At 47.3% G+C, this 14,929-nt stretch overlaps 1 protein-coding gene across 3 annotated transcripts in view; it reads right to left on the bottom strand.

Annotated features, from left to right (window-relative positions):
- abr (ABR activator of RhoGEF and GTPase) overlaps nt 1–14,929 on the bottom strand; it is a 97,449-nt gene that overhangs the window by 17,398 nt on the left and 65,122 nt on the right. For all 3 annotated transcript variants that reach the window (XM_034549559.1, XM_034549560.1, XM_034549561.1), the window contains 2 exons: nt 13,485–13,582; nt 13,259–13,390 (listed from right to left, as the gene is read on the bottom strand). In XM_034549559.1, coding sequence (XP_034405450.1) covers nt 13,259–13,390; nt 13,485–13,582 — 230 coding nt within the window. The remainder of the gene's footprint in view (nt 1–13,258; nt 13,391–13,484; nt 13,583–14,929) is intronic.

Here is a 14,929-nt window from a genome sequence, read left to right as displayed (position 1 = left end):
ACTTTCTTTAATTAAAACTGATCCACCCACCTCTGGCAAACATAGCATACAATCGGAGCACAGCTGAAACTTGAGTTTGCTTAAAATAAACACCCATGGCTCAAAATAAAGCTGCACAAAGCACATTTTTATTTGGTGATGGTGCAAACACTTTTTTAAGTTACCATAACATCCAGAAATCAGAGTGTCTGTTCCACAGCAGGTTTAGCCTTCACTGCTGTGTGCAGGTCTTTCAGGATACAGCACCCGCTTGCTGTATTTTGCTCTGGGTTTTAGTTTAGCAGGGAAGATACTTGTTATCTGTGTAAATGGGGCAAAGGTCAGACATAAGTTTCTTCCCCGTCTCAGCAACAATTTGCGATGCAGACTGGAGGCTCATACAGTCACCCGGCCCTTTTAGCACATTGCGGATGTGATCCCATTTTGCTGGGGTGGCGGTGTCCGTGCTGCGCCCTCTGCTTCACCGGGCTGTGTTACATCTGAACAGCGTGACCCAGTTCCAGTGATGGAGAGCGTGCAGCTTCACGGGACGACAATGCTGAGCTGCTTGAATAATTCACCCTTAAAAGTGTAAACCCACGGCTGAATGGACGCGGTCACCTTGACGACGGCGTGAGCAGGGAGACGGATGAGGCGATAGGAGGATCTCGAATGACATGAGGTGAGATGCGAAAGTGTTGCGCAACTGGGGGTTACAGGGAAAAGCCCCGAGGGGAAAAATTATTTTACAAGTAGGACCGTCTAAATGTTGGGGGTGCCTCCTGAAAACCCTTTAAACTGCACAGTCTTCAGATTCTTTTCTTCAAATAGTCCAATCACAAAACCCCCACTTCAGGAGTGGCTAGTGGCTAGTAACCTTTAGGATCCTGCTCATAGTCAGGCCAGTCAGTATATTTAAATGCGGGGACCAAAGACCCTCCAGTTCCCCCGAAAAGTCTGGAGCTTTATATTCAACACACAGAAATGTAACATGTAATTAAAATAAATTAACTGCATGGGCTACCAATTCTTTAATTTATTATCAGTGTGACCGAGGCCAACATTAATGAAATCCCCGTCATCAAAGAAATCCGTTTTTTGTAAGCTGACATTTTCTTTTCCATCAAAACGGCGTCAGCTGTTCTGTTCACTAATCAGTTCACAGAGCCCCCCTCCCATCTTTATCTTAGGATCCGTCCAGGCCCAACCCTCATTAGCAGGTGAAGAACCCATCAACTTGAAAGAGGGAAATCAATGGAGGCTCCACCTGCCTGGTGATCGGGTTGTTACGATAACCAATCTCTGTGTTAACAGTGTCAGCACAGTGAACCACCTCGCAGGCTTCCTCTGATGCCTCTCTCTGATATACGCTCACGGACAAAACAAGAGCGTTTCCCCCCCCGTGAGTGAGGCTGGATCAGGCGGTGACTTGTATCTAACCAGAGTTGTACTGGCGGGAGAGGAGAAGAGTAGTGAGGGACGCAGTCAACCCAAACAACTCCTCCGCAGCACGTCGCTCTCCCGGCTATTATTCAATACGCATTACATAATTCATACAGTTTGTGACTGTGAAACAGACTTCTGAGGTAAACACCCACTAAGCTCTTTGAAACGCAGGACCTGCAGAGGGAACAGGTACAACACCCCCGCCGGATCAACGCATTTTATGATTCTGCCAGGGAGGGTTTTGGGAAGAAAAAAAAGAAAAGAAAAAAAACATTGCTCAGATGATTTCAACACGACAAGCTGATTATGCAACATGCCGCTTGAAGCAAAGCAATGCACAGAGAGCGCGAGTCATCTGAGAGACACGGAGTTAAACTGGTACATTTCACTGGTTATTATTTTTTAAAGTGGCTCATTTCAAATTGCACTCTATTTGAGTTTTGCATAAATTGCTGAGATCAGAACAGACATTTTGATCTGCATTTTCCTCCCTAGAGAGGTTTGACATTTCCTTAATGTGTGAGCAAGGCAGCAGATGGAGCTCCCTTACATGTCACATGAGGCAGGATTTGGTCAGGGCCGTAAACACGACGAGCTTAACCGCGCTGGCGATGACCTCGTCTTTCAAACAGCTGACGAAGTTCAAAACATCCTCGCAAAGGAGGACTTTAGAAACATTTCCTCCACATGAAAACAATGACGTCATCCTTCGCCTCGTTTGTGGGGCCGACGCCGAGGTCCCAGGTCAGAATTCAAAGAAGCCGGTATAAATAAAAAGAGCTTTGTTGTCCTCGGCTTGGCAAAACAATAACGTAGAATCCACCTCGTAACCATTATCGCTTTATGTCGACATCATGTTAACTCGTTACAGCGTCTGTCGATCTGCCAAGTGAGGGATGTTTAGTTACATTAGTGAAGGTTAAACACCTGCCAGGGTGGCCAGATGTCAGCTGCATATTTGTAAAGCAAAGCTAGAAAAGCATTGCAATATCAGCAACGATTGCAGACTGTAAAAAACACTACTGCCACGAAACCTAATAACGCCTCAGTTTTGGACCTTCGATAGTGGGAGGGGTTTCCGATACTCACTGATAAAAATAAAAACAAATTAGATGAGGGCATGTGCGATTAGTACGCCTGGCCCAGAGTTCACGCTGCCCCGCACAGGAAATGGGCAGCCTCCCTCCCTCGCCATGGGACAGGAAGTCATAAAGCGGGATCAAACGCCCGGCACTGCCATACGAACAGCGTAGTCACAGACTCGGCAAAGCCTTCAAAGCCTACTGCAATAACTGAAGTTATGAAAACTTGATCCACACTTGACTGGGATTCTGCTGTACGTGGAGCTAAGCATCCCTCACGGATCCGTCTGAAGTCATCCCAGCGTTACGCTGCCGACTGCGTTCACCTTAAACTTGAGGACGGCCTCGCGTCACGCTGAGAAGCGGAGCGGACGGAATGCGGAGAGGTGTCGCTGAAATGCAGAGAGGGTTTAAAAAAAAAAAAAAAACATATCTCCCTCAGCCAGCAGTTTTCATTTTTCCCCTCCGCCTGGCGGGCAAATTCAGAGTGTGTGTGCGTTCGTGGCTGCGGGCTTTCTCTCTCGACTCACCAGTCAACACGGTGCGATCTCTACAGGAGCCGAGCAGATGCCTCTGCAACACTCCGACATGCAAAGAGTGCATGCAGAAACCAGAGCATAACAGCTGCAGTTCCTCAAGCTACTTATTAAGAGTCAGCTACTGTTTTATCGGCATCTGGTGAAGGAGGAAACAAGCTAAACGCTCAATAAACTCTCATTTTGACCACAAAAACACATTTTTCTTACACAATTTAGCAGCAAGCAGGAGGCTCTGTCCTTCATGGGTGAGAGAGCTACTGGGGACGTGGGGACAGGCAAAGGGAGCTGACGGCTTACTGAGGCGTACACACACAGATATATTAGGTACTTCAACAAGGACTGTGGGGCTCGAGGACGAGGAGCACGGGCGCACACTCACAGCTCTTGGCGGACAGCAGGGGTGGAGCTCATCTTTCAAAAATTATTGGAATTTTCAATGGGGATTGTCAGCGAACAATAAGATGTGAAACGGGACTCGAAAGCTCCTGTGACCGCGACGGTCGAACCAGCCGTCGTTGTTTTCTGCCATCTTGTTGGGAAAAAGGTCACCGGCCTTTTGTCTGTTAGACGTGAACCACAAGATCATGGAAGGACGGGAAAAGCCAGGATGTCAGTAATCCCCCCCCCCTCCCCCGACACTGCAGAACTCTGCGAGACGCTTCTGGGGAGAGCGTTTATGGTGAAACGCGAGACCGCAGACAGGAGGCAGTAAGGGAAGTGTGGTGAACAGAGAGATCGGGCTGCAACACAAGTACCCGCCCGTCCTTCTCAAGCGTTTAAACCAAGACACCGACTTCAGACCAGCTTTACAGACATTAAGTTCCCAAGGCTGCACAATTAATTTTTAAATGGAAGGAGGTCGAAGTGTGTCAAAATATCTTTTAAAATGTGATACCGTTGTGCTGCAATGAGACGTCTTCACTCCAGCAAAAGCATCTCACCATAATCATTTCAATATGTTTTTTGGGAGTGATGACGTAAAAATGATCACTTATCGCAAATGCTCTCAGAGTTGCAAAATCTGTCAAAAATAATTGAGTAGATATTTTGTTTTTCGGACGACTCGCTACCAAGATCGAGCATTCCTGGAGCCGACCACCGTCCTCCCCGCCACACATCTCCAATTCCTGGAAGGAAACCTCAAACCGGCCCCACGGCAGGTCTACCGTTCTGCATAATGAGGTGCAGGACCACGCTGGGCAGATACTTGCTCAATCCCAGACCCCATGTGGAGAGCATCAACGTGTCTGCCCAATAACCACGTCTAAACAAACCCGCCGAGGAGAGCATTCAAACTAAGTAGCATTCGAGTGAACGCTCCAGCTTCGTAGCTGTCAAACTCCTTCACAGGCTTCCCTGAAGCTCAAAAACCAAACAATATCAGCCCGGAGCAAACGTCAGCTGCAGATGGATATCCATCCAGTCTTACTGCTCTGGTCCCCCGACTGGCCACTTGAAAGCCAGAACGGGCTTTCCATGCTGGGACACAGTGTGCTGCTGAGGCCCATTCACTTTAATATGGGCCAGAAGGTTGCCAACGACAACAAGAGGAAAGAGGGGATGCAGAGAGGGAGAACGTATTCGGGTCTCACTGGGTTTTTGTGGGGATTAAAGAAGACAGAGTCGCATCTGGTAGTCAGAGACTTGGTTCGTTCAGGGATGTGAAATCTGATCAAGAAAAGAAAAAGAAGACAGAGAGACACCGAGGGGTCCAACCAGTCGACCAAGGATGAAGGAGGACCGCGTGTTCGCTTCAGATGAGGAAATCCACTCTCATAGTCGTCACTAGAAAATAACCGTTGTGTGAATCAAACAAACAAGATGTAATGTGTTAGTTACCGAGCTTTAGCGGCGCTGGTGGGCAGCTTCACTTATCCTTGGACAGAGCCAGAATAGCTGAAGCCCCCCGTTTCAGTCCTGATGCTAAGCTAAGCCAACCGGGTGTCGGCTAGAGCTTCACATTCAATACAGAGTGGAATCGGTCTTCTCATCGGCGTCTCGGAAATAAAGCGGCCAAGAAAAAGGTCAAATGGACGGTTACGGTTTGGCTGAAACAACGACGTGGTGAGGGAAAGATGGGGCCGTTGTGGTTTGGGTGCGAATGAAAGCACTTTGTTAAGGTTAAGGGACCTTTGCTGTCATGGCTCTAATAATAACCACTTGGTTACAGGAAGAGAACAACCATGATTTGGACAAACCCACATTGACCAATAATTGGACGTTTTCTTAGCTCAACCAACCCGTCCATTCATCTGCCTTCCCCCTTTGCTCCACAATTACTACGGCCGCTAAAGGGTTCGAGGACTTAAACGTAAGCATATGTCAGTTTGGGGATTATGATGAAATGACTGATGCTGCCCCGATACTACTTTCTGTGAAGTTCTTATCATAAAGATTTAAATATCAGCCTAAAACGATACATAAACCCAGGTAATAGACAGAGGACAGAGCAAGAACAAAGGGCACATCTCGAGGAACACACACACACACACACACACACACATACACACACTCGCCACCCAGGGATTTCACAGACCCGAGTCAATCCATGAGTTGAGCCTCTCAGAGTGCTGGCAGGCAGAGCCGAGCATGAAATGAGCTTTGCCCCTCAGAAAGTCCGACTGGGACCACGAAGAGAGGGATGAGGTGAATCTCTTTCCCCAATGTCATCTGCCGTTTATAAATCCACAGCTTGAGAGCAGCCGGGGAATGTGTGAATGTGACGTTTATGTGTGAATTAGAAGAAGAAGATTACTGCACCGAGGGGGTGAGAAAAAAGAGAATTACATTTGGAATGTCCCCGGAAAAGCTGAGAGAGAGACAGACAGAGAGAGAGACAGACAGAGAGAGAGACAGAGAGAGAGAGACAGAGAGAGAGACAGAGAGACAGAGAGAGAGAGAGACAGACAGAGAGAGAGAGAGACAGAGAGAGAGACAGAGAGACAGAGAGAGAGACAGACAGAGAGAGAGAGAGACAGAGAGAGACAGACAGAGAGAGAGACAGACAAAGAGAGAGAGACAGACAGAGAGAGAGACAGACAGAGAGAGACACAGACTGAGAGAGACAGACAGAAAGAGAGACATAGAGAGACAGACAGAGAGAGAGAGAGAGAGACAGACAGAGACAGAGAGACAGACAGAGAGAGAGAGACAGAGAGAGAGAGAGAGAGAGAGAGACAGACAGAGAGAGACAGACTGAAAGACAGAGAGAGACCACCAAAGAGGGTTTAATAAATTAAAAAACAATATATTTCACCCTGCTATGAAAACTGGATGAGAGCGGATCGTGTTAAACACAGCAGGGTTAAACAAAGACAGCGAGAGGTCCGGGGCGTTAACGAAAGGCCTACATTGTCGTTATTAATGACCCCTTATTATGTCTGTGCTCGTGTCTCAAACTGCAGAGCCTCCGCATTTCTCTCTTTCAAGGTTGCAGAGCTACAGAGACACAATACAAGAGGCCCTGGGAGACGTTAGTAACAGCCGAGTTAACTGGTCCCGAACGGTGAACACGGAGAACTCGGGCTCTTACGGCCGGGCCTCCGAGCGCGGACATTGACAGCCCTCGTGCCCCCCCCCTTCCAATTATTTCTGAACCCCGATTCTCGAAAGGGCAGCAGTGAATGTGTCTTTTTCATTTCCAGGGCTGCGATGAGCCCCTTTGTTCTCCCCTTAACTCTCAGCATCACATAATTGGCCCTCGTTCCTATTCCCGTCCTCCGTCTCTTCCTCGCCTGCGTCCACGTGCGGCACACGTTGAGAGCGCCGCTCCGCTCGTGGTCGGAAATGCATCTGTTGTCAATCTTTTACACTCGCCTGAAACATTATGTAATGTTATAATAAATGAGGGCCGGCTCGCGTTGGACATCTGAGGTCCGCTGGGGATCAGTGCGTATGCATTGTCTGACATGGAGAGATAGATGGTGTGGCGAGAGAAAAAGAGACGCAGAGATGTGAAGGAGGCCTCAGAGATGAGCCTTTACATTTCCACTTGCTTTGCTCTTCCTCCACGGTTCAAAGTTCACTCTTTATACTCGGCTGAATCAAAATTCTGTCCAACGTCTCCGACTTGCAGAGCGGCGGCAGACATTTTAAACACTTCTGCCATCCTTCTCCTCATAACTGGTTACATTCAGAATCTGAATTTCCCTGTCAAAGCTGAACTGTAGCTCTATGAGTGGCTCTATGGACGGCAATGTGGGTCAGTCCAGAGTGAAATAAAGGATGGGTTGCTGGGAAATCCCCCGTGGACGAAGGACTTTCGTGACACCCTGACTTCACCACTTGTGTCACCGCGAGTTCAGTCTGGCTTCCATCGGATGGATGGTCGTGAAGGTTGGTTCAGACATTGACCACACAGACGGAAAAGCAGGACCTCGGGTCAAAGGGCAGCCCGCTCTCGCACACAATACAAATGCATTTAGGCTACTCGCTCAACATGATTAACATCATTGCGTTGAAGTTTAAGCGCATGTTGGCTTCATCAGACTGTGACAGTCCAACACACCCACATTGGGTTTTGCTGCTGTCCTCCTCACATTGTTATCTAGAAGAGGACGGCATCATAAAAATACATTTCCTCATTCTCACCAGCAGGGAAACATCTGACCGACAAGAAAACCCCCCCAAAAAAGCATCCAGCTGGATGACAGATGTTGATCAAACGTGTCGGTTTTGTCTTCGTTTTGTACGCATCAAGAGACTCGGCAGGTGTGGGGCTTTTCCTATTCCACCCACAAAGAGGGAAACAGTGGGTATCTGCGTGTTTGCATGATCTAAGAATGCGTACAGCGGTGCGTGTACTTATTTAGGGCATGCACATCCCAAGTGGCGGGGAGTGGATGTTTCAAGTGGGAACAAAGGCCATCTAAGTGGGGGTTGTGACAGAGGAGCTGCTTTGTGGGAAGATGATGGGGAAAGACTAGAAATCCATCAAAACACTGCTATCAGCTCCACTGATCAGGGATCGTCTGATGAGGAAGTCGGCTTAATTGGAACTCATCAATAAAAAAGTACCATCTGCTCAAACACAGACAGACTAGAAGGGATGAGCCTCATTAAAAAAAAATAAACTAAAGGGAACATAAAAGCAGGAAATAAGTGGGTTTATGGAGGAAAAGATCAATGAGGACTTGGGCGAGCCTTTATAATGCACATATACACACTGCATCCACCTACAACCCCCATCCCAACATACAGCCAGACAAAGGGGACTAATAAATACCAGGTAATGTAGCAGACTGAAGTTATAGATATCATTTACAATATCACCCATTTGTGTGTGTATGCGTGTCTGGTTTGTCCCGAGGGGGAACTGAACACACACAGCAGAGCCCCATCTGTTAATGTTGTTGACAGCTCTGTGTGTATGTGTGTGTGTGTGTTTGACCGCGGGGGGTGTGTCGCATGGAAACATGACAGATCACAGCCCTAAATGACAGCGGGGCGCAGAAACAAAATAAATGACACCATGTATTAGACACTCATTTACACACACACACACACACACACACACACACACACACACACACACACACACACACACACACACACACACACACACACACACACACACACACACACACACACACACACACACACACACACACACACACACACACACGTGGCTGAGCTCCATGTTCAAAACAAATACCACATGAAATACCACCATCCTGCATGCCCCAGAGGCAAAGACATTTTCACCAGAAAAATACAAAGAGAAAAAATAGTCTCAGATCGGAGTTGTGGGAAGTTTCCATGAAAAGCAAAAGACACACAAAAAGTAATTTAGTTCCCATTAGTGTACATTCAGTGCTGCACTGCTATAGTTTTATTTAGTTCACTATTAAATGTAAAGAATCCAAAATATGTTAATTTCCAACTCCCACTTTCTCCATCTGCTTCCAAGTCTAATGGCACTGTTTAAACATACTGCACTCACCGGGCTGTATTTCATTCTCGTGACAGCCTGACGTTTGATCGAGTGCTGAGAGATAAGATCAGAGTTTGAGGCCGGCACTTTCTGCACGGGCTGAGTGCCGCTGGTCCACAAGCTCCACCGCTAAATCTCTAGATGGCCGGCCTGCTATTAGCCCAAACACCGGCGCTCTCCCCGATAAACCCGTCACGGGGCATGTAAATGTCAAACTTTGCATCTAATGCCTCGTGCGGAGGAAAGCGTTCCGACTCCTTAAGTGGGAGTGAGAGTGCAGCTGGATGCTGGATGCTCGCCCTCAAACTTTACAACCCCTCTGCACCCGTACTTTTACAGGAACTCCCGGCTAATGCGTGCACCCCCTGTCCAGCTCCTCGGCTTCTGAGAGGGAGCTAAGAGCTGCCGGGAACGCATCGCCCCCTTTCTCTGTCCGCTCCTAATGCCCAACTTCTCTGGCTCGCATTATCTCCGGGAAGTCGTACAAAACTTTCAGGTTACTGCGAGGCCCTGTCACACTGTTGGAATGGGGAAACGAAAACAACCCCAGTGTCGCGCAGAGTGATGGGAGGAGGAGGAGGAGGAGGAGGAGGGGGGGGGGTTCTCTTTGTTGGGGACATCACATGACTCACAAGGAATAAAAGGATCATCCGATGCTGATGCTGCAGCAACGAGCAACTTGAAGGACGGGACACTGCAGAGGACATGCTGTTCCTCTGCACACAAACAGTACGAGATAAGCTGTGAGCAGGACCTTCAGTACCTCTCTGAAGGGGATGACTCACAACAATGTGGATAGCAGCAATGTGATCTACCACTCGAGCTGTGAGCTTGTGGCAGATTGGCACCATTAAACGTCCCGTTTACAGTGCGCCCCCATGTGCCTTCAGACCACTGGATCACTCGGGGACTGAAGGAAACTTTTTAAAAAAACATGCTGATTATCATGCAGGTTCTGTGGTTACAAGGAAGCGTCTTCCTGCTGTGATTTCCATAAATCTAGAGCCTTGAGAAGCACGTTAAGTACAGTGGATCCACCATTTTCTCGCTCTCTCTTCCTCAACAGGGCGACAGACTATACGAACGGAGGCTGCTGGGTGGGTGCATCAAAGACAACGCTCTCATCCCCTGATAAGACAAGTGATGAAAGCCCTGAGAGGTGGTACCCAGGGGGCTGGGACGGGGCGCATGAGGCCCGGATTACCAGATGAAAGCACGGTGATATGACGCATACCTAAACTGTTGCATTACTGGTCCTCTGAAGACAAGTACTGGTAGCCGCAGCCGACCCACGGAGCGGCACACAGGGAATGGAATCAGAAACATTATAACCACAGTTTACTGTAACGATTTGTAACTGAAGTCTCATTGTTCGTCGGCGAAAAGTTTGTTTCGCCACAGGACAATTAACGGTTACGGAGCCAAAAACACATCAGTGAAGAAAAAACACACCGGAGGCAGCGGCTCTATAAACCGGCGACTTCAGGGAGCAGATACTAATCAATTTTGCAAATCGCCTGCTCGTACATATTTTAGAATCCATTTGCATTGCCAGTTTGAGAGACAAACGCTAACGTTGTTGCCGTTTATTGGAAGATTAGCAACGTGACCTTTGGGATCAGAGGTTATCTGCTGGGGAGGGCCCGTCTGGAAACAAATGGTGGTATTTCCCCCCCCCCACCTGAGGACAAGCAGCTCAATCAAGCTAACATAAGTGTGCCGCTGTCGGCTTTCTGGGTTTGTGCCTCAAAGAGTCATAAACGTTTAACAGAAAACACTGCATCAAAAAAATGATCCTACAGGTCTCATTTTCACTACATATAAAAACCTCTGACCCGAAGCACAACATCCTCCGATGACAGAGTGACAACGTATCAAAGTGAAGTAACAGCGGTGGAAAAAAAAGAAAGAAAGAAAACTTCCAGCCAGGAATGCCCTTTTACGGTCCGTCAGTCCTCCACGAGCTTGTTAAATAAATCAGAGGGTCTCCAGAGAGGAAAGCAAAAACATTGAAGGCTCCTTCTCCACTGGGCTTCGCCAGGAAAGCAAACAGCTCGGGCCCGAGTGAAAGTCTCTCTCGGTATGCACTCTGGACTGTGGAGCAGGCCGACGTGCCTCCAGCTAATTACTTTTCTTAAATGTACAGTACTCAGGTTCCCCGGCGGCCATAACCACCTGACATGAGGCCTCTGCTGCCATGTGAGGAACCATCAGTGGGAACAGAAACGTGTCACCTGGCTCAGACGGCATCGCGGTTCAGTGACGGTAAACCCTGAGAATCCAAACTAGACATGTTGGATATTACGGTGCGGTTGGTAATTGGTACTGGTTTTCATTATCGTTTCATTATTTTCTCGATGTATTGATGATTGTTTTGTTTATGAAATGGCTGTTATAAATCAACATATCCCTAAAGTGATATCTACAAATCTTCGACCAACAGTCTAAAAAAACACAAATATATCTTCATATCATATATGGCGAAGAAAAGCATCACATATTCACATTTAGGAAAACGTAATTGGTCTTTTTTTGCTTTAATAATGAGTTATTCGACTATCCAAATAGTCACACATTTATCTGTCAATCGACTAATTCATCAATTAACAAATTGTTGTTATTCAGTAGAGACTGAAAAAAAAAAAAACTGCTACACAGCCCCTCTTTTAGTCCACACTCACAACAACATTCCCACCCTTTCAGACTCTGGGATAGAATCTCTCTCTCTCTCTCTCTCTCTCTTTCTCTCTCTCTTCTCTCTCTCTCTTCTCTCTCTCTCTTCTCTCTCTCATTTTCCCCTCCACACAGCCAGCCAGAGCATGGGGTGTATTTATTTGTTTTATTTGGCTGTTGTTGGCTGAAGTGGATGTTCCCAGCAGCAGCAGTGTTTGTCTCTCTGGCAGTCGTACCAGAACGGGTTTTATTGTCAAATATAACACACAACGCTGAACCGCTGTCCCCTGTATGGGGGGACAGGATAGACCACTTTAACAGATGAAAGAGAATCAAATAGTATTATTAGTCATCTGTAAGATTCTTCTTGAAAAAAAAGGAAATAAGAGGTAGAACCTGTTGGAAAAACAGATGCAAACTAACTAAACGTCCTTTTCCTGCTAATTGCTTTCCACACACAGAATAAAATGTGCACTCATACTTTTTCTTAATCCTCTCATAGGTCAGCCAATCATCATTCAGTTTCATCAGGAGGCGTCTCCTGACCCAATTAACCCAAATCGCACATGCAGGGTTTAACTATCTTCTACCACACGTTCATTGATGCACATCGTCTCCATAGAGTAGGTCTTTCTGTTCATTATTTTAGTAGCATCAAAGTTCATAAAAAGAATAAATCCAATGCATGTGGATCTGAAAGATCTTAAGAACAAAAACAAAATAAGAAGTACGCTTGTGTGGCAAACACTCGTTCCCATTTGCTCTTTAGAAGAAATCAAAGACAACACAAGTCATCACACTGAATGAGAAAAGCGTGCAAAGTGCTGTGTCTTCATCCCCCATAGATCTCAACATATGATTTAGAAGATATTTTTTCGAGATGCGTCCTTCCCTTAAAAATGCAACGCGCCGTGAATGATTCATGTCTGCCCCACTTTTCTCTCCATGTTAGACAGGAGATTTGTATTCCCACTGCAACCTGTCACTGATATTGCTTTTACCTGCGACAACAAATGTTATTCTGTGTGCAGCAGCAGCAGCAAACAAGTCTTGAAAAGTTTCAACAGATTGAGAACTTGTCAAGTTTTGGAGGGTTTAGAAATAACCTGCTTCAAGCTCACCTCTGGCACCACTAGAGAAACACATGAGGACGCTAACTGGTGAAGAGCTACTGAGACCCCTCACAGTTGACCTGGATTCACACAGCGAGCAACGGCAGTCAAGCTTCACTTGACCAAACAGATTTTCCAAAGAAGATCTGGATAAATGGAAAAAATGACTCCTCTTGCTCATGCAAAACTTAAACACCGTCGCACTGGAGTGGAGAGCGGCGTCTCCCCTTACGACCAAGGAACCACAGATTCCACTGCGTAGGCAGGATCCACTTAACAAGACTGGGAGAGGTTTTTATGGCAACGTTTCTCACAACAAGACTCACTTAGACTGGCGTTCAAACTAATAATCCACCCAGCGTCATTAGAGGCCACCAAGACAAAACCACTCCACTCCACCTCAAGGCTAGACGGCATTCTGGGGAACGCCCACCCCCCAAGAGGACAGAGACGTCCCCCTTTGCCTATTGGTTGGTTCCGTGACGGCCCTCTTACCTGGACTTGCCCTTTGCCCATGATCTTGTCCACGATCTCGTTGTCGTCCTTGTTGAGCATGCTCTTGTCGTAGCAGTTCTCGTAGCACAGGATCCGCAGGTACTGGGAGCCCTCCAGCTCGATCTCAAACTCCTGTTCACACAGAAAAGAGGAGAATTACATTTTTTTGGAATCGCGAAGCGGCCACAAAATGCAGCGATTCAACGTAAAAAGAGGGGCGACTGACTTCGTTCCAATGTGGCTCCGTGGTGTCTCTGAAGACCCGGGTCTTGGCCTTGCTGACAAAGTACCCATACGAGTCCACTTCAAGGGTGCAGTACAGATCTAGGAGGGAACACAGATCCATCAGACACTGAAAAACACGGGGTGGACATTGAGGTGTCAAAGTCATGTCTCTGTTAATCTTATTGTCAACCTGCAGTAAAAGTGCTGCTATTAAATAGTTCTTACAGCCTTTAAAACAGACCGTTAGTGGGCAATGACTCTTTTCATTAATAGTTAGCATAATTACAGGCCAAAACTACTTCTCGTTAATTAGCATTTGAGCCATGTATTAACATTGTGTAGGACAATAAAAAATAGTGTATAATCTACCAATTATTTTCGGGAATTGTCAGCAAATACCCCTAAAATACCCACAGGTTTGGCGAGGGCTTGAGTGGTTACTTTTCCTCACTAACAGGTTGATGCGTCTTAGAGAACGTCACAGCCAATCAAACGGCTTCTGCGCGGCATTGATATCTGCGTCGCTCAAGGCGTCGCTCTGTAGCGCGTGCATCCGCATCCAAAGTTCAGCAGCAGTCGGAATCATCTCGGAAAAAATATACGGATACAAAAAGACACAACTCCTCTTTCAAAAAGGTGTCATCCTCGAGTAGACACGCTTTGAAGTGAGACTTCTAAAGACGGATTTCAGCGTGAAAGTAGGCGAGCGTTGGTGTCAGATTCGTAATGAATGTGCATTTAAAAAGGTTCCACCAGTCGATATGTTGACAGACATCAATCTCCTGCCTGTGTGCACGCTCTTCTGCTACATCCTCGTATGCCACGGCACACCATCCCCCCCCCTCTTGGGATCGGCTCGCACTCAATTCTTACACGGAGCAATTAAATCTGTTAATGTGTTTCTTTAAATGCTGCTGTGGCGGTTCCTGCAGACCTCGCTGCCGGCTGTCTGTTAAGTGTCAATAGCATGGACCGGGTCCCTCGGGTCAGCCCCCATCTGACAGCATGATGGATGGACAAACTGCTGACCTTTCACCACGAGGTTTAGAGGGAGGGATGGGGGGGGGGGGGGGTTGTGCTGCTGCTTTGGTTAACGTTATGGGGCGATGTCAAGTGCGACGCCATACAACTATCACTGGCAGGACGACACAGTGTGATGGGACCCCATCCCATCTGGTCTCATTCCTCCTTTTGTTTGTTTTGCACCCCGAAAGGCTCCGGCATCATTTGTCCCAATGAGGAGGAGATTAGCGTGCTTTGGTATGAGGGAAGTTCGGCGGTGGGGAATTCAGTGCGACACATCTGGGGGACATTTATATAAATGAGGCAGTTGTCGTACACTTCCGACGATATACTGAAGCACAAAGACGCTTTTTTTCTTGACGTCGACAAAACCAGCTGTTGGTTTTGTTGGAGGGTCATTCCTGCGAGGCACGGCCGTGATCT

Source organism: Cyclopterus lumpus, chromosome 14 (genome assembly GCF_009769545.1).
Source record: "Cyclopterus lumpus isolate fCycLum1 chromosome 14, fCycLum1.pri, whole genome shotgun sequence".
NCBI lineage: Eukaryota > Metazoa > Chordata > Actinopteri > Perciformes > Cyclopteridae > Cyclopterus > Cyclopterus lumpus.
The sequence above is the reverse complement of the archived record's forward strand: the minus strand, read 5'-3'. Positions and strand labels throughout refer to the sequence as shown.